This window comes from Hyaena hyaena, unplaced genomic scaffold, assembly GCF_003009895.1.
Source record: "Hyaena hyaena isolate Hyena2069 unplaced genomic scaffold, ASM300989v1 scaffold_311, whole genome shotgun sequence".
Taxonomy (NCBI): domain Eukaryota; kingdom Metazoa; phylum Chordata; class Mammalia; order Carnivora; family Hyaenidae; genus Hyaena; species Hyaena hyaena.
Genome location: NW_024080944.1, coordinates 2,038,515 through 2,063,394, shown reverse-complemented (window position 1 = coordinate 2,063,394; position 24,880 = coordinate 2,038,515). Strand labels below are relative to the sequence as shown.

At 40.2% G+C, this 24,880-nt stretch overlaps 1 protein-coding gene across 3 annotated transcripts in view; it reads left to right on the top strand.

The window, feature by feature from the left end:
• Positions 1–3,035: 3,035 nt before the first annotated feature.
• The window catches only part of GK5 (glycerol kinase 5), a 78,694-nt gene continuing 56,849 nt past the window's right edge, over positions 3,036–24,880 (top strand). The window contains exons 1-4 of one of the 3 annotated variants that reach the window (XM_039248558.1): positions 3,036–3,296; positions 9,501–9,594; positions 11,917–11,992; positions 23,465–23,558. In XM_039248558.1, coding sequence (XP_039104489.1) covers positions 3,135–3,296; positions 9,501–9,594; positions 11,917–11,992; positions 23,465–23,558 — 426 coding nt within the window. In that variant the 5' untranslated portion in view covers positions 3,036–3,134. Of the gene's footprint in view, positions 3,297–3,442; positions 3,551–9,500; positions 9,595–11,780; positions 11,993–23,464; positions 23,559–24,880 lie in introns of those variants that run through there. The other 2 variants (XM_039248561.1, XM_039248559.1) reach the window with 2 other exon arrangements.

Here is a 24,880-nt window from a genome sequence, read left to right as displayed (position 1 = left end):
AAGGAGTTCAGAACAGTGAGTCAGGGTGGTGGTACTCAGAGTAGGTGCGAGGCAGTTTTCTGCACCACCACCTGGGGGTTGGGAAGAGTGAGTCCAGATGCTGAGAAAGAGGGAATTTCTGAGGACTTGCAAGGGTTGGAAGATTATGGTTTTGTGAGATCTGAAGTTTGTAAAACTGAGGGGCCTTCTTGAAGAAAAAAAAAACAAAATAATTTACTTTTGCAAATGCTATACAGCATGGAACTCTGAAAAGCTAGCTAAGTCTCTGCTCAGGACCTTGGCAGGGACCCCTTCAAGGAGGGGACATGAAGCATCAGCTTCATGAACTTCATGGTATGTTTATCTCTGTCCCATAGTGGTGTTAAGGCTAGGACTTGGGACACAAGAGTGAATGCAGATCAGGAAAGTGAGGCAGGAGTCCAATCCAAATGAGACTAGGCACATAAAATAAAGGATAAGAAAAGGAGCTGACTTGATATTCACGAGGGCATCCAGGGCTCAGTTCCAGATACAGGACTTACGGCAGCCTGCACAACTCCACACCTTCCTTACACAGTAGAAAGCCTGCATTGGTGGCCATATGATAACATGCCCAGATTCATAGGGATTACGAAGGGCTCACTTCTCTGTCTTGTGGCCAAGTCACACAGAAGATGAGTCTGACAGGGACTTGAACACACTAATTTATTTGTTTGTTCATTCAGTCATCGAGCAGTTACTTTGTGTGTTTTGGAGGAAAAATGAAGACTAAGTCCCCATCTCTTTCCTCAAGGAGCTCATGTCTAGAAGCAGTGGCTAACATCTACACATGAGTAGCCAGTGTCCCCCCAAAAATCAGCTGTGGACCCCAAGAGCCTCTGACAGTGAGGTGGACTGTCCTGGTTTTAGCATTTCAAATCCTATGTTTTAAGAAGTTCCCTAGTCTAGGGCACACTGGGTCAGTTGGTCACCCTAGCAGGGAGGGACTGTGACTAGTTTTCTTAGAGGCAGGACAGCATTGAGGTTTCTGGGTTCAGCCTTGAAGCACCATTCATTTCCCTTTAGGGTGTGGTGGCCCTTGAGTACTTTCGGATCTATTCTTGAGGAAGTGACTCCAAGTTCCTGGGAGTGTGTGATACAGTGCGTGGTAATCCTGGGCTCTGGTGTAAGAAGAAAAAGTGCAAGGAGTGACAGTGGTGGGGAAGAGCCTGGGAGAGCAGCCTCCTGGGCCACTTGTGAGGCCAAGCCCAGAATGTGAGGAGCCCGATAAAGTCCAGGGCCTCCAGGTAGCGGAGCTCAGAGAGTAGTGGCCTCTGAATCAAGAACAATGGACTGGCCCACTAGCAAAGGGACCTTCAGAGTTTGTGAACCTGCTGCCCTATAGCCCACAGGCTCCTTACCCTGAGAGCAGAGCTGGGTTAAGAGATGCCAGCAGAGAACAATGAACATGGAAGAAACACAGTATCCCTTTGTTGCTCAGCCCTCCCTTGGGCAATAGTCTGTCTGGGTTAGGGAAACCAGCTCTGGATTTTTAACCTGAGAGCTTCATGTTTAGTTTATCTCATACCCAACACCTGAAATTACATGCCAAATTATGTATATATATAAGCATATTCTCAGAAGATAGCATCCATCAGGGTCTCAAAGTTGCTCAAGAGTAGAAACAGATTAAGAAACACTAGACTAAGTAGTTGCTAAAGTCCTTGTTTTCACATTCTATGATTCTTTGATAATACTCTGGATAACGGATTTGAATTTATAAAAGGCGAAAGATTTATGTGATCTGAAGACAAATTGGAATATATGATTCTGTAGTCTGTAGAATTCAGACTCAAGATTTTAATGTTTACTCTTACCTGAATTTCTAGATTTTCAGTCTGCCCTACAGATGTCTGAACTTTCCAGCCATAAAAGCATGTGAGCCAATTTCTTAATTCTTCTTTCTCTTCCTCTCTCTCTCTATTCTACTGAGTCTGTTTCTCTGGGAAACTCTGATCAGTACACAATCCATTAGTCATTTATTTCAAGTTACAATACTGAGGATTAACATATATATGACTCACCAGAATTCTTCAGTTCACCACTGGTGAAAGCAAGCCTGAGGCCATTTGGGATAAATGAGTACTACTGGATAGAAACAAGGTACAGAGTGAAAAGAATATACTCTTTTGAGTATATTGAACTCAACATATTTGAAGTATGTTGCAAGCTTCAAGTAATAAGGCCAAAGAGCCCAGTTTGGTAAACTTGGCTGAAAGCAAGTTGGTTAATATGACGGTTTAGTCAAAAGGACAATTTGGTTAAAAATGAAGATCCTTTACTTTCTAATTGCACTGTTAAAATTTTTCAAAAAAGTATGTATGCATATTACTTTCATAATTTTACAAAAAGAAGATAGTGAATATTTTCAGGCACTGGTTTTTCGGAATGCTGGTGGTAGTGGAGAGGCTGCTGAAGTAGGCAGTAACACCTCCCTGCTGCCTACAGAGGAGGGCTGCACCTTGGGAGCTGGACCACCCCCTGGGAAATAAAGCTACAGGAATCTCAAAATTTACATAGGCCTCCTTTCTGCGACTGCCATGGGCTCTTCTGGCTGAAAAAGTGACTGCTGGAGGGTGGAGGGTGGGGCTTGATTAACAGTGGCCACCCAACACTTTGTCATGTCTTCCTCACCAGAGGGCTGGAGAAGGTCTTACTCATTGCGTGTTATTTCACTTATAAGTATTTATTGATGTGTATTACATGCACAAGTTTTACCAGGTTTTCTTGGGAGAGCTGGGGGCTCTGTTTGTTAATATATACTTCGGGCTGAATTTTTAATTTCTTTACAGGTCACTTTATTTTTTTAAATAGATATTCATAAATTGTAACTTTGGGAAAAGGAAACGCCAAGGACCGCCTCCAAGAACTCGCTCACCTCCACGCGCCCCTAGCGACCGCCCGGCCTCAGCACAGGCTCCGAAAGGGTCTCTGCGCAGCCGTGACGTCACGGCGTCGGGGCGGGGCCGCGGCAGGGGCGGGCCGCTTCCCGGATCTCGCGGTGGGGCGGGCAGGAGGCGGTGGCCCTGCGGGGCGCGCTCGGTCCCTGAGGTGCGGGCCTTTATAAACGTTCCCGCTCCGTAGGCGGTTGTCGCGGAGAAGTTTGCGGGGTCGGGATGGTCGGTGTGCGTGCGGTCTCAGAGCAGAGGCGCCCGGAGCAGAGCGCGCCAGTCCCGCCTCGCGCAGGCTTCGTGCTAGGGCTGGACGTGGGCAGCTCGGTGATCCGCTGCCACGTCTATGACCACGCGGCGCTGATCCGCGGCTCCAGCGCGCAGAAGGTGACGGGGGAGCGGGCTTCGGGGCCACGAGTCAGGGTCGCGCAGAGCAGGCGGGATCGAGTCGCGGGAGGCGAGCGGGCGGGGCAGCCGTATCCAGCTGGACGCAGCCACCTGTAGCACCCGCGGGACCTTGGCCCTGACCGGCGGACCGAGAGCGGCCAGACACACAGATTGCCTCCACGGGCAGGGCTGACACTTGCGCGCCCTTCCTTCCTGTCCTGGCTGAGGGCTGGAGGAGCCGGGTTTGTGACCAGGTCGTTGGCTCGCTTCTGTCACCTGCTGATTCGCCTTTCCTGGGTGGGACTGCGGAGACTCGTAGGGCATGGCCAGGCAGGGCACTCCACGCTTATCCAACTAAAAGGTTTCTTTGTGACTTGCTAGGTTTTTCCCAGTTCCTCGGTAGATCTCCAGTCCCGTCTTTATTTACATTACATTGTTGTCCATTCTTCAGTTTCATTATTAACTCCTTTCCAGGGTGCTGGTTGTTCACCCGAGCAACTGATTTTCATGGATATAGGAGGTATCCGATAAGTTTTAAAGGCTATATTGTCATTCCTTGTATCTTTTCCATCTTTGAGCACTGATAAAAATAGCTTTTTCTGATTTGAGAAACCTACCAAATCTTGTTATTAGTAAAGCAACCAATAGATTGGTGTTCTCCCGTTCTTATTTTAATGCAGTGTTAATTTCTACGAGTGCACCAGAATAATACTGATTGGCTATGGTGTTCTTGCGCTTAGCCATGTTAGGAGCCATTAGTTACCTAAACCATTCCCAACAGTCTTGGATTCTCCCATTTGCTCAGTTCCCACTCTTCTTCCCAACCCCTTAGCAGTGGTTTTCACCCATAGCATTTGCCAGGAGTAGCTCTAGCCAAGTGACTGCTTTTAGCAAAGAGGGGAATTTCATTCTGGGCTCAGGACCAGGACAGAGAGCTGGGAGCCCAGTCCCTTGCTGGGCCCTACTCTGGCTACCTGTGCAGAGACCTACACGCACCAACCCTCCTCCAACCTGAAAGAACACTGCCTTTCAGTGACTATATATCTTATCTTTTTATGAGTCTTTATCACAACACAATGATACTTTTCACTCAGTCTCCCTCATAATTGTAGACATAAAATACTTTTGTTTTAGGCAGTCGTGGGTTTTTTGTTTGTTTGGTGGTGGTGGTGGTGTGTGTGTGTGTGTAAGGAATGGAAGTATTTGGAACCAAAGGAAGACACAGATTGTCAGAAAATACAAAGTTTCAGTTGCTGTTTTATGATTAACTTTTTAGAAATGAGATAGGAATCTCATAGTTGAATCAAGGTTTCTGTGAGTAGCCGGAGCAAAGAATGGTTTGCTCAGACTCTGTACTGTTAAGTGTCTGGAAAGACATGTGGATTAATAAATATACAAAAGGTCCCTGCCCTAAACGATGAAACACTTAGCTTAAAGAGTTTTTAGCAATGCACCTCCAGCTGTAGTGGGACTTTATAGCAGTGCTTCTTAAAGTGTAGTTCCTGGGCATCTCAGGTAGAAATAAAGAAACTAAGATTTAGAAACGTGTGTAGCAGTTTGGTAGAGTAATTTTATGTCTGTTGACCTTAATAATGAAATATTTGGGGTTTTATTTTGTGTGTAATTTTTTCCTGTAAAATTGTTTTATTTTTATTTTTAAATTTATTTTTAAGAGAGAGAGAGCACAAGCAGGGGAGGGACAGAGAGAAAGGGGCACAGAGGATCTAAAGCAGGCTCTGCGCTTACAGTAGAGAGCCCGATGCCAGGCTCAAACTCACAAACTCTGAGTTCATGACCTGAGCTGAAGTCAGATACTCAACCGACTAAGCCACCCAGGCACCCCTAGAAAATTGTTTTAATTGCGTCTTTCTTTTTTTAATGTTTAATTTTCAAGAGACACTGCCAGTGGGGGAGGGGAAGAGAGAGAGGGAGACACAGAATCTGAAGTAGGCTCCATGCTCTGAGCTGTCAGCACAGAGCCCAACTTGGGGCTCAAACTCAAGGACTGTGAGATCGTGACCTGAGCCAAAGTCCTACGCTCAACTGACTGAGCCACCCAGCTGATCTTAGAAAATTGTTGTAATTGTGTCTTTAAAAATTGTTGTTCCAGGCGTGTCTTTCTGTGTCTTTCAGAAAAAAAAAAATTATTGGTCCCTGCGTCACCTGGGTGGCTCAGTCACTTGAGTGTCAGACTCTTGATTTCAGGTCAGGTCATGATCTTGCAGTTTGTGGGATTGGCCAGTGTCAGGCTCCAGGCTGTCAGCTTGGGATTCTCTCCCTCTCTCTCTCTGCCCCTCCCCTGTTCACGCTCTGTCTCTCTCTCTCTCAAAAATAATTAAATATTAAAAAAAATTTTTTAAACCCAAATCTTTCTATAGATTCTTAAACATTGGTGTTACAGACTAGTATTCAGATTTTAAAATCTACATGTCAATACTTGATGTTTCTAGTTTTAGAAATGGAGAAAGTTTATCATGTTCCCCACTGGAACATCATGCTATTGTGAGAAATCGTGGAAAACAATAACGTCTTAGTGGGAAGAACAGGATAGAAAGACCACTTCAAAGAAAACAGTAGAGCCTCTACTACTGTGTACCCATTCGGACAGTCGTGAAAACTTCTGGTTGCTGTCTTTTTGTATTGTTTGTAACCCACAAAACGGATCGTGTTAGCTTTGGTTATACTCTTGTCTAATTTCAGTGTGGTCTTCCTTCGGTACAGGAGGACATTTCTCTGCTGTGACATGTTTGGGGATAATGAGCTGTCTGGGCTGGTGGAGTGGGGGAAGTGACTGTGGAGTGCCACCATCAAGTCTGAAGGTTTGTGGGCTTGATGCAGTGATACCCGCTTTGAGTTTTTTTGGTTGAGGAAATGTTTGTTGCAGCTGAGGCATTTGTCTGTGGTCATGAAAGTCTTGCCTAGAAAAAGCAAGTATTAGAGAGAAGGGGAATAGGTTTTGTTAAATCTGTCTCAGAACTCACTGGGGAGTAGTAGATTCTTTTTTCATATCAGACATTGTCATTTTCATGCTCCCCGCATAGCCACTGTTTCCTCTTTATTTTGGCCTTTTCTTACATGTTAGATCTTTGGTTGGCTATTCGTTCATATTTTCAGTAGCACTCAGTAGTCTTACCCCACTCAGCTATATCTGGTATTTGCAGGGAAAGAACTCTTCTGGTTCAGTCCCTCTGGAGAGTAAACCTGTTACCTTCTGCTTGGTTAGGAAGGGGTGATGGGACTGGAGGAGGGGATTGGGGATCCTTATAAAGCCTTTGAAGCAATCTTGTATGTTCAACCTCATTTGGCAGGTACCTCTAATTTACCATGGAATCTCCGCCGGGGGTTGAACAAAGATTTGGTGCAATCTGAGTAGGGAGTGAAGTATCAGCTTTCTGTTCTGTTTAGCCATGTGCTGCCCACACACTCACTGTTATTATTAAAAACATTTGATAAAACCTAGGTCTGAGCCTGTTTGCTCTCTTCTCATTGTCCTTCTGCATAAACCTTGCAGAGGAGAGAGACAGAGAGAGAAAATGAAAATGAAAATCTTAAGCAGGCTCCAGGCTCAGCATGAAGCCTGACTCAGGGATTGATCCTACAACCCCCCGGGATCATGACCTGAGTTGAAATGAAGAGTCCGACGCTCAACCAACTGAGGCTCTCAGGCCCCCCTTGAATATATAGACTTTAAATCTTCCACTGAACTTGGGAAATTTTTAGCACTATTACTTCCCTGAAGTCATTTTTATTTTATTTGCACTGAACTCTTTATTTTCTTCTTGGAGGGCTCTGATGACATAAATACCAAATCTTTTGTTCTTGTCTCGTAGATCCCTTAGCCTTTATTCTAATTTTTTCCAATATATTTCCTTTCTGATATTTATGTCAGATAATTTCTGTTGATCTGTCTTTGATTTACTGACTTCGTTACCTTTATTCTACTATTGAGGCCATCCAGGATTTAAATTTTTTTTTCATTTATTATTTTTTAGAGAAAGCATGAGTGGCTGAGGAGCATAGGGAGAGAGAGAGAATCTTAAGCAGGCTTCATATTCAGTGCAGAGCCCGATGAGGTGCTCAATCCCAAGACCCTGGGATCATTGCCTGAACTGAAATCAAGAGTTGGGTTCTCAACTGAGTGAGCCACCCAGGCGCCCCTATTTTAATTATTGTATTTTTATTTTTTAAAATTAATTTTACCAGCTTTATTGAGGTGTGATTGACAGATAAAAGTTGTATATATGTAAAGTGTTTTGGTATACATATACATTATGAAATGATTACTGCAATTAAGCTAACATACCCATTAACTCACATAGTCACTATTTGTGCATGTGCATGTATGTTGAGAGCACTTCAGAACTGCTCTCTTAGCAATTTCAAGTGTACAGTATGTTATTATTAACTAGAGTTACCATGCTGTATGTCAGGTCTCCAGAACTTACTCATCTTATATCCGAAAGTGTGTACCCTTTGACCACCATCTTTCTTTTTCCCCCATTCCCCTAATTATTGTATTTTTCAGTTCTAATATTTCTTTTTTTTTTTTTGTCTTAATGTTTCTTGGCTGAGATTTTTATCTTGGCATTTGTTTCAATATAATTTGCCCTTTCTTCTTGGAACATTTTTTGTAATTGCTGCTTTGAAGTCTTGATCTGATATCTGTCACCCTGGCATTAGTATCTATTATCTTTTCCCATGTGAGGTGAGATTTTTTTCTGGTTCTTCACACACCTTATAACTTTCAGATAGTTTCATGGACATTTTGAATATTGTGGTATAAGACTCTGGGTTTTGTGGAAGTCCTATGATGAATGTTGATATTTTTCTTTTTTTTTAATTTTTTTATTTTTATTTATTTCTAGGAGAGACAGAGAGAGAGAGAGAGAGTGTGAGCAGGGGAGGGTCAGAGAGAGGGAGACACAGACTCTGAAACAGGCTCCAGGCTCTGAGCTGGCAGTCAGCACAGAGCCCGACGCGGGGCTCGAACCCACACTGCGAGATCATGACCTAAGCGAAAGTCGGATGCTTAACCGACTAAGCCACCCAGGCGCCCTGATATTTTTCTTTTACCGGGCAATGAATGTAGTTGGGTGCAGGCTACATGTTCCACCAGCCTTCTGTGGACTTTGGTTTTACTGTTGGTTATTTCCAAAATCTTGGCGGTACTATTTGTATCTACCCTGTGTATGTGCCACCCAGTAGTCAGTCTAGCACCTGAGTAGTGGTCTCTCCCTTAATTCTGTTCTTAACATCTTTACTATGCTGGTTAGGATTACATTCACACATGCGGAGCTTTGAGGTGAGCCTCAGGATTCATTCACAGCTTTCTGGAGCAGCTTTCCCAAGCTCCTCCCTCTCTGAGATCTTCCTGGGACTTTTGGTTCCTGTTTTGGCTCCTCTTGCCAGAAAGCTGGAGCTTTCATTACCCTACTTTGCTGGCACTTCTATGCCCACAGCTGCGCTACACATCAGGAAGCACACAGAGAGAAAAAAAGCCATGGGGATCTTGGGCCACAGCTCCTCTGGTTGGAGAGAAAGTTTTACCTCCTTCAGTGTTTTAGGTGCTTGTGATTACTGGTGCAACCACTACCACAAGATAGCCTGGGTACAAAAATATGGAGGCAACGTGGGGAAAAATAAAAATATGGGAGACTTCTCCTGTTCTCTCTGAGTATTAGCCAAAACATGAGAGCTTCTCCTGGAGTTCCCAATGTGCCCTGGTACTCACTTCTGATTTTGTGGGCTGCCTTGGGTACAGGTTAGGGGAGGTCAGGGGAAAAAATGGGTGACTTAACCACCAGTTCAGCTGTAGAACTTACCCCAAACAGCTGCTCCGTGCATTCAGTGGGAGAGACGGGATGGAGTGCACTTCCTTCATCATAGTCTGAGCAACAACCTGGTACTTGATTTGTTAATTTTTATTTTTTTAAAAATATTTTTCTTATTACATAAATAGTACATATCCATTCTAGAAAACTTGGAAAATAAAAATAAATTTGGAAAGTAAAGACAAAGACTGCTAAAATTTTCTGTAAACTCATGAACAAAAGAAAACTTTTTATTTCCTATTTTGCATTTTAACAATAAAAATGAATTAGATAATAAAATCATGTTAATCATTTTAACTGATAATTTTAAGACTCAGATATTATTGACTTGCTTTAATGTTGTTTTTACTAAATTTTCTCTTTTTCTAAATAGGTGGAAAGTCTTTGTCCTCAAACTGGCTGGGTTGAAATTGATCCGGATGTTCTCTGGCTTCAGTTTGTTACTGTAATAAAAGAGTCTGTTAAAGGTAATTAGACATATAAAAATAATAAAGTATATTTTGTGTTAGTAAGAGTTTCCCTCAGTGTTTAGAATTGTGGGTTTCCTAAGTTATAATTATACAAATAGTATTTTACTGAGGTCACAATTTCCAGTTTTTTCCCGCAGACATTTGTGGTTTACTGTTAACCACTTTATCAAGGAAAAATAACAGCAACTCTCTCCTCTGGCTTAATTCTTCTTTCAACTGCAGTATAAAGGCTCACCTTCCTTCTTCATTCCAAGTTGTAGCTAGTGCTCATTTGATTTCCTGTTGTGTACAAAATACCAGAGGGTTATTAACAAAGTTATACCTGATACACAGTTCCTGCTCTTAGGAATTTACACTTGAATTACCTTTATTGTCAAGTTTTTGTTTTTAATTTTTTTTTTAATGTTTATTTATATTTGAGTCAGAGAGAGACAGAGCATGGGCCTGGGAGGGGAAGAGAGAGAGAGGGAGACACAGAATCTGAAGCAGGCTCCAGGCTCTCAGCTGTTAGCACAGAGCCCGATGAGGGGCTCGAACTTACAAGCTATGAGATCATGACCTGAGCTGAAGTCAGATGCTTAACCAACAGAGCCACCCAGATGCCCCCGTTTTTGTTTTTCTGTGTGGCCTCTTGATGCAAAGCGCTGTTCTGGCCATAGCCGCAGTTGGAAATCTTAGCTCTTTAAGAACATTTTCAGTGCAACTTTCTTTAAGAACATGGTCAAAGATGACTTGTAAATGTGAATTCTAAAAGATCTTTTACTTCATTTTTGTGGTTGAATTGCATCTCCTTCTGACCTTTTTGATTTGAAATACATCAAAACTTATTTTAAAAAGTTGCAAAAATAGTAATACATGGAGTATCTGTATACCTTCCTCCCAGATTCAAATATGTTTAGTAGTGTTTACCATCCTTTGCAGACTCTTTCATTTGACCAGTCTGAACATTGGTTCTGACATAATAACTTGTTCTCCCTAAATTTGAGCATTATCTCCAAAGAAAGGAGAATTCTGTATAACTACAGTGCACTTATCTCAGAGGAAATTAACATTAATATAGTAATATTTTCTAATGCTTCATCTTCAATATTCCTCTCTTATCTCAGTCATTAATAGCTTTTTTTCCAGTCTGGAATCCAGCCAAAGATGATGCATTGCATATAGCAGTCAGTCTACCTAGCCTCTTTTAATCTAGAGCATGTTCTTTATGACACTGACAGTTTTCAGAAGTACAGGCCAGTTTATTAGACAGTCCTACATTATAGGGTTGTCCTGATTTATTTCCTCATAATTAGCTTCAGGTTAAATAGTTTTGAGAGTAGCACTGTACAGGGGTGATGTGTTTTCCTCAGTGCTGAAACTGAGGTTGTCCCTGTTTTTCCTAGTGGAATAAATTGCTCTTTTAAAAGAACATCACAAAAAATACATGAGTAGCTGATTTTAAGAAATATGAACCAAAAAAACCCATGTTTTACGTGCATTTTAACATCTGTATAGAAAATAAGATCTGAGCTTCAGTAATTACAATACTTTCCCTGAAGATTTTCCTTTATTGTCATCAACCAGCTCCTATTATGGTGTATTGATCTTAAAAATAAGTTGTTTTACCGGCAGAAAGGGGTTTATTCAGGAATAGCAGAATTGCAATTTGGGTCAAGCAAGCTATGGCAAAAACCACAGGCTAGTCCAACAAACAAAAGAGAGGAATGTTATTTTGTCAAGAAGGAGAAAGAAATTGGGAAGGATTGTTTTGAACTGTGGTCCATTGAGAGACAAGCAAAGTTTGGGGTGATGATGGTTTCTCATTGGCTGGGGTAGTAGATTTGTTATAGAAGATGCAGTGTACATCTTTTCCTATTAGGACCTGTGATTGTTGATTCTTTTCTGCTGAAGATTCTTCTCTTGGGGTCTTTAACTGATAGGTCTTCCTGTAATTGACCCAGGGGTATGGCCCTGACTGTGTTTTAGAGAGGGTTTCCTTTATTAATTTGATCATTGCTTGAATTAAGATCCAGTCTTTTAGTCTTACAAGAAGAAAATACAATCTGACTTACCTTGAGTATTGTTTATTTTTTCCTAACATTTAAAGCAAAAACCCATTTTTTAATTATTCGAATACGACCTTTTTCCTTTTAAGTAAAAATTTACTACAAAATCATCTTAGTAATGCTTTCTTTATTAGCTCCGTTATACTACTAAATGCTAAACCCAGATGTTTTTCTTAAAGATTATATTGAATGATTTATTTATCATCCTACAATATTATAGAGAAAACTTCACTGGCTTTTACACATGTGTTTTACCTATCTTTATTTTTAGCTGCAGGAATAGAGATGAATCAAATTGTTGGTCTTGGCATTTCAACACAGAGAGCAACTTTTATTACGTGGAACAAGTAAGTTCATTGTTCGATTCGATAAGCATTCTGTTGCTGGGTTCATACCACAGTGAATGCACTGCTGTGAAACCTTTTTGAGGAGTTTTAAATTTGTGAATTAAGAGTTTTGCTTGGTTCAGAGGGATGGAAGTCGTCCTACGTTTTAAAGTATACTCCCTGCGTGTTATTTGGGATTGACTTCTATTAAATAATAACAATAAAAAATATTGTTACTGTCATTACAATTCTCCATTCCTTTCTTTTGATATGAGTTAGTTTTTCAAATAAGCATGGATTGATATCTTAAAAATTAGCTTATACCTAAAAAGATTCAGGAGAGTCTAACAAATTTCATAAACACAATTCTCTAATTATGGTTTATTTTTTTCAGTCTGTTCCAAATTTAATATTTAAGTACCAACAGCATAGGAAGTGTGTATAAACATAATGATAATATCATAATGGCTACCGTATAGTGAATACTTATGATATTTCAGCTTCTATTATCCTAACAAAGGTACCTCTCTCTCTCCCCCTCTTTGCCCCCCTCCCACTCTTTCTCTTTCAAATAAAATAATAAAAGAAAATAATAAAAAAATAAAAACAGTAACAACAACAACAAAACTCTATAAAATATTTCTTTGTTACAAAGCATTAGACTCCAAAGGGCATCTTGAGGATGGTGCAGTGGGGAGGAAAAGTGGTAGATATAAGGGAAGGGATAAATGTGAGAAACATAATCAGGGGGAATTCACAAGGACTTAGCCTCTAATTCAGTATTGGGCAAGAGGAAGAAGTTTTAATTTACCAATGATGTTTGGAAATTATAGAGAACATAAAAGGAGAAACGAGTTAGGTGGTGATGAGGGTAGGTAGAAGGGAATATGATAAAGTGTTTGGTTTGAGACACAGGGATATGGAGATACCCCAAAGGTGGTTAGAACATTTGTCTGGTTTATACTGAAGCATGGCTCATTTCCTGCAGATAGGAGCTCTTTCTTTGAGGGTATAATGCATCTCAGATTGATGCCTGCATCTATAGTCCCTCTGAACCTTCCCCCAGCCTCTCACCCAGTGCATTGGGCACAGTGAGGCTTAAATAGGTAATACATTTGTCAGATTAAAGAATAAAGGAATTAAAGTCATCAGTGTAGATCAGGGTTTCTAAATAGTGGCACCATTGACATTTTGGGCCAGATGTTTCTTTGTTGTTGGGACTCTCCTGGGCATTGTAGGGTGTTTAGCAGCATCCCTGACCTCTGCCTGCCAGGTACCAATAGCACCCTCATCCCCTGGTTTTGGAAACCAAAAACATCTCCAGACATTGCCCAATGTCCCCTGGGCGGAAGAATCGCTCCCAGTTGAGAACTCTTGACATAAATAAAGTCTAGAAAAGTAGGTGTGTTCTCAGGTAGAGATTATATGGATAAAAGAAAAGAAAACTGAGGATTTGGACAATGAGTATCCACCCCTCCACACACACCCCCGCCCCACCCCCTACTAAAAGGGAGTCAGAAAGCAAAAACCTAGCATGACAGGTCAAACATACCTGGGAAGTGAGTGGTATGGAAGTTGAGGCAGGAGAATGTTCCTAGGGAAACAACTGATTGGAAGTGTCCTGTTTTGTTGGATTTGGAGATTAGATCATTGGCCACAGAGATTGCTTTTATCAGAACCTAGATTCCAGGGGTGCCTGATGGCTCAGTCAGTTAAGCATCCGACTTCGGTTCAGGTCATGATCTTGTGGTTCGTGGTTTCGAGCCTCACATCGGGCTCTGTGTTGGCAGCTCAGAGCCTGGAACCTGTTTCAGATTCTGTGTCTCCCTCTCTCTCTGCCCCTCTTCTGCACATGCTCTGTCTCTCTCTCTGTCTCAAAAATAAACTATTTAAAAAAATTAAAAATAAAAGAACCTAGGTTCCAGGTCATTCATGACAGGAAGGTAAAAATATTAGGATGCAAAGTTTTTATCTGGCAGTAGAAGCATACCTCATTTTTAGGAGAAACAGAGGAGTCAGATTCCAAGACCATCCAAGACCATTCACTTCCCTTACTGGTGTTGTTGCCATTTTGGAAGGATAAGATTTCTTCCTCAGACAATTAATTTTGAGTTTTCTTTTTGGCTATCCTTTTTTGAGATGTTCATAATTCTTTCATCATGAGTTTTGGAAACTTTTCTTGTAGGAACTGAAATACTAGATATTTTAAAAAAAAAAAAAAAGCCCACACAAAGCTTTGTGCTTCTTTCACCTTAAGATAATGGAGTCTTAAAGTTCCCTGGGCCCTGCGAAGCCACTGTAGCACATAATGCTGGCAGATCTACAAGCTTCCCAACAAAGAGCTGAGATACAGCACGGGAGTGAGTGGGCACAGCTCCGAGCTCATTTCTTAGAGAGGGATTGACAGATAGGACCCTGGCACAATGTACTGTGCATTCCAGACCCGGACAGCACCTCCTCCCGACTCACCGTTTCTCCTGCGGTCACCGTGCATTTCTGTCGTCACAGCCACAGAAACATTGTTTTCCTGTTGTTGTCAGGAAGTCTAAAACTTTGAACTTTCTTTTTGTTTTTCTTTTTTCCTCTCCTTTAGATGCTCAGTGTTTATTGACTTTTTTACAGGCCTTGACTTTTCTTCATATTCTTCAGATTAAAGTATTTTTCAGTATATTTAATCAGTGGTGTGTTTAGCCTGTATCTGACAGTAACTATATGATATCTCCTCCATTTTGGTTGTTTTAAATCCTTTTGTTCTACAAAATCAGAGGTGTTTTGTTCCTTCAATCCCTGTGTCTCTCGGGGAGACTCCTTAAAGCTAACCTTAGATCAGGGTGTGTGCCGATTAGTAACATAAACTATGAGTCATGCAGGTGAACTGAGATTCACTCCGTAACTGTTTGAGGACTTACAGGGAGTAAGGCAATGTGCTGGCTGCAGAGCTGAATGTGAAAATGAATAAGAACACCAGCCCCAAGGAATTTACGGTCTCATAATACAAGTATATAAATGACTGTGGTCCCACACCACCAAAAATATCTTTTATTGTAGTCCTTGATACTTGTGTTAATGGTTCTTACCAATTACTTATGACACAAATATATTAAGAGCCATGGAATGGTACAATGTGTTAGAGAGGTTTAAGGCAACTCATTTATTATATTGCTATTTGTGTTTTTCCTCCATTTCTCTTTTTATTGTTGACAGAGGTAAAACAAACATAAATCACAGCTAAGTGAATATTGTAATATGTGCTACTTCTTAAGATGAGTATTCTGGATTGTCTTCTATCTACCATGCTATGAATTAATGATGCTTCTTTCCTCTTGTGATCTTATCCCTTTGTTTTTCAGCTGTACTAGCGTTTAATGCATCATGCTTCATCCTGGCAACCTTTGAACATGTAAAACATTTTGTCAGTAGTGTTCACTCTCCTCGTTTGTTATTACCTACCCTTCAGAGCTCAGCTCTGTTGTCATTTCTCAAGCCTTTCCTGACCTTTACTCTAGGCAGGGTCTCCTTTAAGTGTTATCAGGGCACTCCGTATTTTTCCTTCATAGGACTTATTCCTGTAGTAAGTAAGCAGTGGAGTAATTGAATATTTGTTTGGTCCCTTGTAGAAAATATATTGATGTTTGTTTGCTTATTTTGAAAGAGAGAGGGAGTGGAGGAGGAGCAGATAAAGAGGGAGACAGAGAATCAAAAGCAGGCTCTGGTCTGTCAGTGGAAAGCCTGATACGGGCCTTGAACTCATGAACTGTGAGGTCATGACCTGAGCCAAAGATGGACACTTAACCAATCGAGCCATCCAGGCACCCCATGAGTAGAAGTTTTCTAAGTAGGAAGAGCAAATCATGGACAAAAAACAGGAGGTGTAAGGGTATGGGGTGTCTGGAGAATCAAAGGTACTTTGAAATTCAGGGGGTAAAATAGGGAAGGCACCACACCCAAGGGTTCTGATTCTACCTAACTCTCACCTTCTCTCTGACTACCCTCCTAGTCTGTGCTCCACCCACACTGGCCTGCTCTCTCTGTTTCTTGAACATTCCCCTGGCTCCTACTTTTATTAGAAGCAGCTTTGCACTTGTTGCTCCCTCAATCTGGAATTCTCTTATCTGAGATCTTACCTCTTTCTCATCATTCTGACATCACCACAGAGATCATTTCTCCTAGGAGACTGTCTCTGACCATTTTATTTACTCATCACTTTACAATTTTATTTTCTTGATATCACTTATTATCCAAAATTCTTGTTTTCTTATCTGCATATTTATTTATTACATATCTCCCATACTTATAAGAAGTTCCATGAGTGTTCAGATTTTTGTCTGCCATATTCTCACTAGGTCCTTCACACTTAGAAGTAGGCCTTCAAATCTTTGAGTGATTGAGATGTACCTGGAGAGGAAGACAGAGTCCCAGACCAGGAAAGGTCATTTGTTGTGGTAAGGAGTTTATCTCTTATAAGCAGTGGGGATTTATCAAAAGCTGTTAAGCAGAGGGATAATAAGATCGAATTTACATTTTAGAAAGAATATTCTTAAAATATTTTTTCATGTTTATTTATTTATTTTTGAGAGAGACAGAGCACGAGTAGGGGAGGGGCAGACAAAGAGGGAGAGAGAGAGAACATCCCAAGCAAGCTCCTCACTGTCAGCCCAGAGTCCGATGTGGGGCTGGAATCCATGAACCATGAGATCATGACCTGAGCTGAAACCAAGCCAGATGCTTAACTGACTGAGCCACCCAAGTGCCCCTAGAAAGAATATTCTTGAATCAGGGTAGATAGTGGATTTGAGGTGAATGAGAGTAAGACTGGGAAGTCTCTTTGAAGACTATTGCTTATTCAAGCCTCCGCTCTCATACCTAAAAACATTCCCCACCCTCAGTTACTCTATTCCTTTACCATGCCAGTCTTTCATGGCATCATCCTTATATGAAATGATAGCTTTAATTACTCATTTGCTTCTCCCCTCCATTAAAATATAAACTCCAGGGATATAACAGAATCCCTGTAGACTTAGGATGATCTCCTCACTTCCCCCTGGTTTTTGGCTGAAGCAGCTAAAGGATACCATTAACTCAAGTGTGGCACACCGCAGAAAGAGGGGGAGCAGGTTTGGGTGGACATGTTGCATTTGAGGTGTTATGGAGCCATCTTAGGAGATATGCAGAAGATAGCTATTTGTGAAGGGGATGGAAATTAAGTGAGGACTGGCCCTAGAGATGTAGATGGGTGAGTAGTCCTGTGCTGACTGCATTCATGAGTGTGGGTCAGATTTCTTTAGAGAGAACAGCTAGTTAAAAAGAGAAGGGGGTCAAGCATACAACTCTCAACAGATACTAGCATTTAACTGGCAGTCAGAGGAAGAAGTATTTGCAAAGGAAACCAAAAACATATACTTAGAGAGATAGGAGGAAAAACAGCACAGTGATATCATGGAAGCTTAGGAAAGTAACAGTTTTCTTTTCTCTTTTTTAATTTAAATGTTTGTTTATTTTTGAGAGAGAGTGCGCAAGCAGGGAAAGGGCAGAGAGAGGGGGAGACAGGATCCAAAGCAGGTATAATGGAGTAGGAACCTGTGAGGATTGAGAATTGGTCAAAGCAACTATTGAGATGGAAACAGAGGTTGAATACTTCGGAACTCTAGAACCTAATCAGGCCTTATAACACCTAGGGGAGTTCTGGATGAGGTAGTGGCAGCTATTCTCAGGTAAGAGGATGTGTGCAAGCTGGCCGCCGTCTTTTACTCCTCAGTCCTGCTGGAGGTATGGGGAAAGCAACTCCCATTACTGGAGTAAGTGGCTACTACTAGGGCAAGCAGTGGGGACACTGTCCCACAAAAATTTGGGTGTATATGCTTTGGTAGGTTTGGTGGTGCCCCACAGGACTGGCATAGATGCTTACCTAGGTTCCTGCCCTCTCAGCTACAGAGACTTTCTTAACCAGGGTCCGTTGAAAGACTTAATGGTTTTTTCTGGAGTCAGGCATTTAAGAAAATCTTTGTCAGCTCACTAGCTAGTCACAGATAACAGAAGTTGCAGAAACTTTAGTGACCGCACACAACAAGGAATACACACTTTGCAGTAATAGTTTGGAAAAGTTACACACTGACAACTCCAACCTTCAAGAAAGACAAATCGGCAATCTCTGAGGAGGGCATAAACCAGATTTCTAGAGTTACCACTTTTATTTTCAAAGGAATAAGTTTTAAACATCTCACTGACTGAAGGAATTAGTCACACTTTAAGGAATGTTTGATGAATTAATCTGTTAAAGACTAAAATTATACACTAAGATATAAAATTATGCATAATAAATAGTATAATTTAAAACTATACAATTCAGGATTCATGACATTTCCTTATAACCACTTTCAACATAATCACTCTGTCTTTCCTGTAAATAGCACCTCTCAGTGTTCAGTCTTACAAGTTATTAAAGCGAGGTGCATTTTTAAAATATAATTTATTGTCACATTGGTTTCCATACAACACCCAGTGCTCATCCCAGCAAGTGCCCTCCTTAATACCCCTCACCTACTTTCCCCTCTCCCCTATCCCCAACAAACACCCCCTCAGTTTGTTCTCTGTATTTAAGAGTCTCTTATGGTTTGCCTTCCTCCCTTGCTGTAACTTTTTTTCCCCTTCCTCTCCTCCATGGTCTTTTGTTAAGTTTCTCAAGATCCACATATGAGTGAAAACATACGGTATCTGTCTTTCTCTGCCTGACTTATTTCACTTAACATAATGCTCCCCAGTTCCATCTACATTGCTACAAATGGCTAGATTTCATTCTTTCTCACTGCCAAGTACTATTCCATTGTATATGTAAACAACATCTTTATCCATTCATCAGTTGATGGACACTTCGTTTTTTTTCATAATTTGGCTATTGTTGAAAGTGTTGCAATAGACATTGGGGTACATACGCCCCTGTGCATCAGCACTCCTGTATCCCTTGGGTAAAGGGCTAGCAGTGCTATTTCTGGGTTGTAGGGTAGTGCTATTTTTAAGTTTTTGAGGAACTTCCACACTGTTTTCCAGAGCAGCTGCACTAGCTTGCATTCCCACCTATTGTGCAAGAGGGTTCCTGTTTCTCCACATCCTTGCCACCATCTATAGTCTCCTGATTTGTTCCTTTTAGCCACTCTGACCAGTGTGAGGTGGTATCTCAGTGTGGTTTTAATTTGTATTTCCCTGATGATGAGTAATGTTGAGCATCGTTTCATGTGTCTGTTGGCCATCTGGATGCCTTCTCTGGAGAAGTGTCTATTCATGTCTTTTCCCCATTTCTTCACTGGGTTATTTGGTTTTTGGGTGTGGAGTTTGGTGAATTCTTTATAGATTTTGGATACTAGCCCTTTATCTGATATGTCATTTGCAAATATCTTTTCTCATTCATTGGTTGCCTTTTAGTTTTGTTGATTATTTCCTTTGCAGTGCAGAAATTTTTTATCTTGATGAGGTCCCAATAGTTCATTTTTGCTTTTAATTCCCATGCCTTTGGAGGAGTGTGGAGTAAGAAATTGCTGCAGCTGAGGTCAAAGAGGTTGTTTCCTGCTTTCTCCTCTAGGGTTTTGATGGTTTCCTGTATCATATTTAGGTCCTTCATCCATTTTGAGTTTATTTTTATGTGTGGTGTAAGACAGTGGTCTAGCTTCATTCTTCTGCATGTTGTTGTCCAGTTCTCCCAGCATCAAGGTTCATTTTTATATATTAAACTAACAAACAGTCTGGGTTAGATTATGGCAGAAGTGTTTCACTCATACATTGCTGTCATATTTTTATAATGTATTTATTTTCGTATAAAATTATTGTCTCCAAATAGCTATCAAGTACAACCAATGCTCCAGATGTTCCCTGAAGCACCATCTGGTATGGGCACCCTCGTTGAGAAGACATTAGAAGTAGCATAATAATCAATATACAGTATTGGTTATAACATCACCTATTGCAGGTTTGGCTACATATGAGGGGCTGGAAAATTTTCTTACCTTTTGACTCTATAATCTCACACTTAGGAGTAAGGGAGATTTGGGGGAGATAACCCAACAGAAGCAACAACAGCTCTTCAAAATTTGCCCTTGGGAAATAGGGTCACTGCAGATGTAATTAGTTAAATTAGGATGAGGTTATAATGCAGTAGGGTAGATTTCTAATTCAGTATGACTAATGTCCTCATACAAAGACAGCTGCATGAAGACAGACACACAGAAGATGTCGTGTGAAGAAGAGTTGGAGTGATGCAGCTATGAGCCGAGGAATGCCAGAGATTGCTACAAACCACCAGGACAAGGCAAGAAAGGACCCCCTTACAGGTTTTAGAGGGAGTGTGGCCCTGGCAACACCATGAATATGGATGTCTAGCCTCCAAACTATGAGACAATAAATTGATTTTGTCTTAAGCTGTTATTGCAGCCTAAAGAATCAAATACAATGGTCAATTGATTTTTGACAAGGGCTCCAAGACCAGGCAATGTGGAAAGAATCATCTTTTCAACAAAAGATCTTGAGAAAACTGGATGTCCATTTGCAACAATATGAATGTGGACCCTTACCTTATACTATATACAAAAATTAAAGAATAGATCAAAGTCTCAATTTAAAAGATAAAACTTTGTAGTTTTAAAGAAAACATGGAGGAAAAATTTTCATGACCATGGATGTAGCATTGACTTCTTAAATGGCACCAAAAGCACAGTTAATAAAACAAAAAATAGATAAATTGGACTTCATCAATATCAAAAACTTTTATGCATCAGAGAACATCATTAAGATATTTTCATATTTTTGACGACTAATTTTTCTTTAATTTTCTTAACTGCTGGAAGTCTCTGAAGCATAAAAATTGCTCCAAATTTAATCATAAATAAAAAAATAAAGCCATGTTGAAATTATTTTGACATAATGTACAATTTGCATTTTAAAAATATGTCTGTGGGGTGCCTAGGTGGCTCCTTCGGTTAAGCATCTGACTTTTGATCCCAGCTCAGGTCTTGATCTCAGGGTTGTGAGTCTGAGATTTAAAAAAATGTGTCCGGAAAAATTTACATTCATTGGTGTCTTAAATGTGTAGTTAGATTTCTGGAAACTGACTATAGCCTGTAATATGGAAGGTGTGTGTCTCGGTGTGCATCTTTGTGTGTTTGGTTTGTAATTCCATCTAGGATAGAGGACTACATTTGTGCTAATGATAATGGTAACTGTTTGGATCACTGAAGGAAAAAGAAGTAACATGTTCATGACGTAGGTGAATGCTGTGATTCTCATTAGTACAGGTGAAAAACGAAGGGGAAGGACACTATTAAGAGAGTGAAAAAGAACCCTCACAAAATGGTAGAAAATATTTATTTGCAAATCATGTATTTGATAAAAAATTAATATTTAGAATATATAAAGAACTCTTACAAGTCAACAAAAACAACAAACAACACAATTCACAAATGGACAAAGGACTTGAATAATATACAAATAGTCAATAAGCACATGAAAAGATTCTGTACAGTATCACTAGTCCTTGGGAAACATGTATCAACTACAGTGAGATACCGCTTCACACCCACCAGGATGGTTATAATTAAAAAAATGGAAAACAGCAAGTGTTGGTGAGGGTGTGGAAAGACTGAAACTCTTGTATACTGGTGGCAGAGTGTAAATGGTGCAGCACTGTGGGGAAAAGTTCAGCAGTTCTTCAAAAACTAGACTTACATTATGACCCAGCAATTCTGTTCCTAGGCATATACCCAAAGGAATTGAAAACAAGGACTCAAATAGGTACTTGCATAACAGTGTTTATAGCAGCATTATTCACAAAGGCAAGGAGGTAGAAACAACCCAAATGTTTGGAAATAACGGTGATGGTAATATATGACATTGTGAAATGTGCTTAATGCCACTGAACTGCACACTTAAACATGCTTAAAGTGGCAAATTTATGTTATATATTTTACCACAGTTTTTAAAAAGAGAGTCACAGGGTAGAGAGTGTGCTAGATCATCAGATTCAGGAAAGGATGGAAGCCTGAGAAAGGTTGGTAGGAAGACAAGGGACTGTTTGAGGGATTAAAGGTTACAGTGAGTTTGAACATAAGTTATTTTTAAAAAGTTTTAAAATATTTTTATTATTGAGAGACAGAGAGAGACAGAGACAGAGCATGAGCATGGGAAGGGTAGAAAGAGGGGGAGACAAAGATTCTGAAGGAGTTTCTAGGCTCTGAGCTATCAGCACAGAGCCCAACGTGGGGCTTGAACTCACAAACCGCGAGATCATGAACTGAGCCCAAGTCGGACGCTTAACCGACTGAGCCACCCAGGTGCACCAGCTATTTTTTTCTTAAGATTATTTATTTATTTTGAGAGAGACAGAAATAGCGCGAGTGGAGGAAGGACAGAATGAGATGGGGAGAGAGAGAGAATCCCAAGCAGACTCTGCACTGTTAGTGCAGAGCCAGGCGTGAACCTATGAGATCGTGTGATCATGACCTGAGCTGAAACCAAGAGTTGGATGCTGAAGCGACTGAGCCACCCAGTGCCCCTGAAGGGAAGGTATTTAGAGAGTAAGACTGAGAGAACTGAAAGAGTAGCAAAATGTGTTGACTAATACATTGGAATGTTAAAATTTCGAGTGTCGAATGTTTCCAGGTAATATAATTGAGGATGTGCCCATTGGTGTGGACTGCTTAAGAAATATGGGAAATAACAGTTTAGGGAGTTGAATGTGGTCAAACTCACACAGGAGGGCACCTGAAATAGGGTAGAAAGCAAGCCTGAGTTGGATATTGAAGATTATTAGATATCAGTGTTTGAATTTGCAGGAACCAAAAAGAAAAATGATTTATTTCTATGGTATTTCTTAGTTCTGTACTTATATTGTAGTGTTGACCCAGAGTTCGTTGAATTTTGTCTTATTGAACAAATTTTGATAAACTTGGTAGGTTACCAGTGGATAAGCCAGTCCTAAAGTTGAGAGGTATATAAATAGGTTCAGGCAATATTTCAGCTCTTCTGTGTAGGTACATATGTTTTTATATGATTGTGTGTATCAAGTAAAATGAAGGGAGGAAGCATTGGCTTCTTGCTTTTTAAAGTGTGTAACCAAGTCTTTAAAGGCCGTTTCATTAGATGGGTTTTGTTGTAGACATATGCACATTGTACTGCTTTAAAAAGAATATCTTTTTTGATAGAATTTGATGTAGAGTTACTTACCACATTATATTACTTACCACATTATATTACCACATTACATCATATTACTTACCACATTATAATTGTTACAAAATGTGTTCAGTTTATAAAATGAAAAAATCATTCGGCAAGCCCCATCTAATTAAATCCTACTTTGAGATTCCAGTGTTGCCTTTAATTTTGTTTTCTCTTGTGAAAGATCTTTTATTTAATACAGCCTCTGATTTATATTGAGTCTCAGAATAATGTTATTTAATATAGCCTCTGATTTATATTGAGTCTCAGAATACTGTTTTTTATCATTCTTAGGAAAACGGGAAATCATTTTCACAACTTCATTAGTTGGCAAGATCTAAGAGCCATTGAGCTTGTAAAATCTTGGAATAATTCACTCATTATGAAGGTAAACTTTTTCTTATCTTCTGGGATTTAGATATTACTATTTTCCCTGTAAATGTCTCTTAACTGTATAATCTCCTACCTGAGCAGTTTTGGACTGTTGAGAAGAGAATACACAGATGTACACTCCTCACATCAGGGAAACTTAATCATAGCTACCCAGAAGTACATGTGGTAGACTAAAGTACTTAACAACTACACTTCAGGAGGACCTGAGGTTTAGGATAAACCACAGTTTCTCATGTTGGGTGAGAATTCATATTGCCATTCTTGGAGAAGTAGACCATGTCCAGAAAAAATAGAGAAATGTCCAGATTTCATCATCTTTTGTTATAAAAGTGGAGAATGGATATTGAGACACATAACTATCTGATGGCCACAAGCTCTTCACCTGATGCCTGTCACATCGTGGTAGCAAATAACAGTGATCCTGACTATGACAGTGACAGCAGTGGTGGTGGCAACATAAGTGTGAGATTACTGAGTCAGAGGGTAAGACAGTTTTCCAAATGTGGCCAGATCTGCAGTCTGTGATGTTATAATTAATATTGCATATTGCAGTTTTACATATTATAATACCACACAGCTAAGTGCCTTTTCAGTTAGGGTGCTTGTACAGAATGGTGCTGCAAGGCGTATCTGGAGCATTGATTTTACTCAATAACTATTTGGAGACATTAATTTTATATGAAAACAAATATGAATATATTATAGAATATGACAGTAGTGCATGAGTGAAAGAAACACTTTTGCTGTAATGTCACCCACATTGGTTTTTCTTTTGTTAGTTTAATATATGAAGATGTACCTTGCTTTAATAATTTGTCAGAGTGAGTACTGAGAGATGCTGTTTACAAGAGGGAGTGATTAAAGAGCTGAAAATGAGTATAAGAAAATGTCATGAACTTTGAATGGTATAATTTAAAATTATACAGTTTATAGGGGTGCCTGGGTGGCTCAGTTGGTTAAGCATCTGACTCTTGATTTTTGGCTTAGGTCATGATCTCATGGTTTGTGAGTTTGAGCCCCACCTCAGGCTCTGTGCTGACAGTGCAGAGCCTGCTTGGGATTCTCTCTCTCCCTCTCTCTCTGCCCCTCCCCCACTCACTCTCTCTGTCTCAAAATAAATAAACTTAAAAAAATTTTTTTTAATTTAAAAAATTAAGTGACACTAATTTATAATGTATAGTTCTACATCTTAATGTATAATTTAGTTTTAAGTTGGTCAATTTATCAAGCTTTTTTTAGGTTAATCAGTGAGGTTTAAAACATTTATTCCTTTAAAAATAAGTCATGACATTGAAAACATTTACTTTTGTAATATGA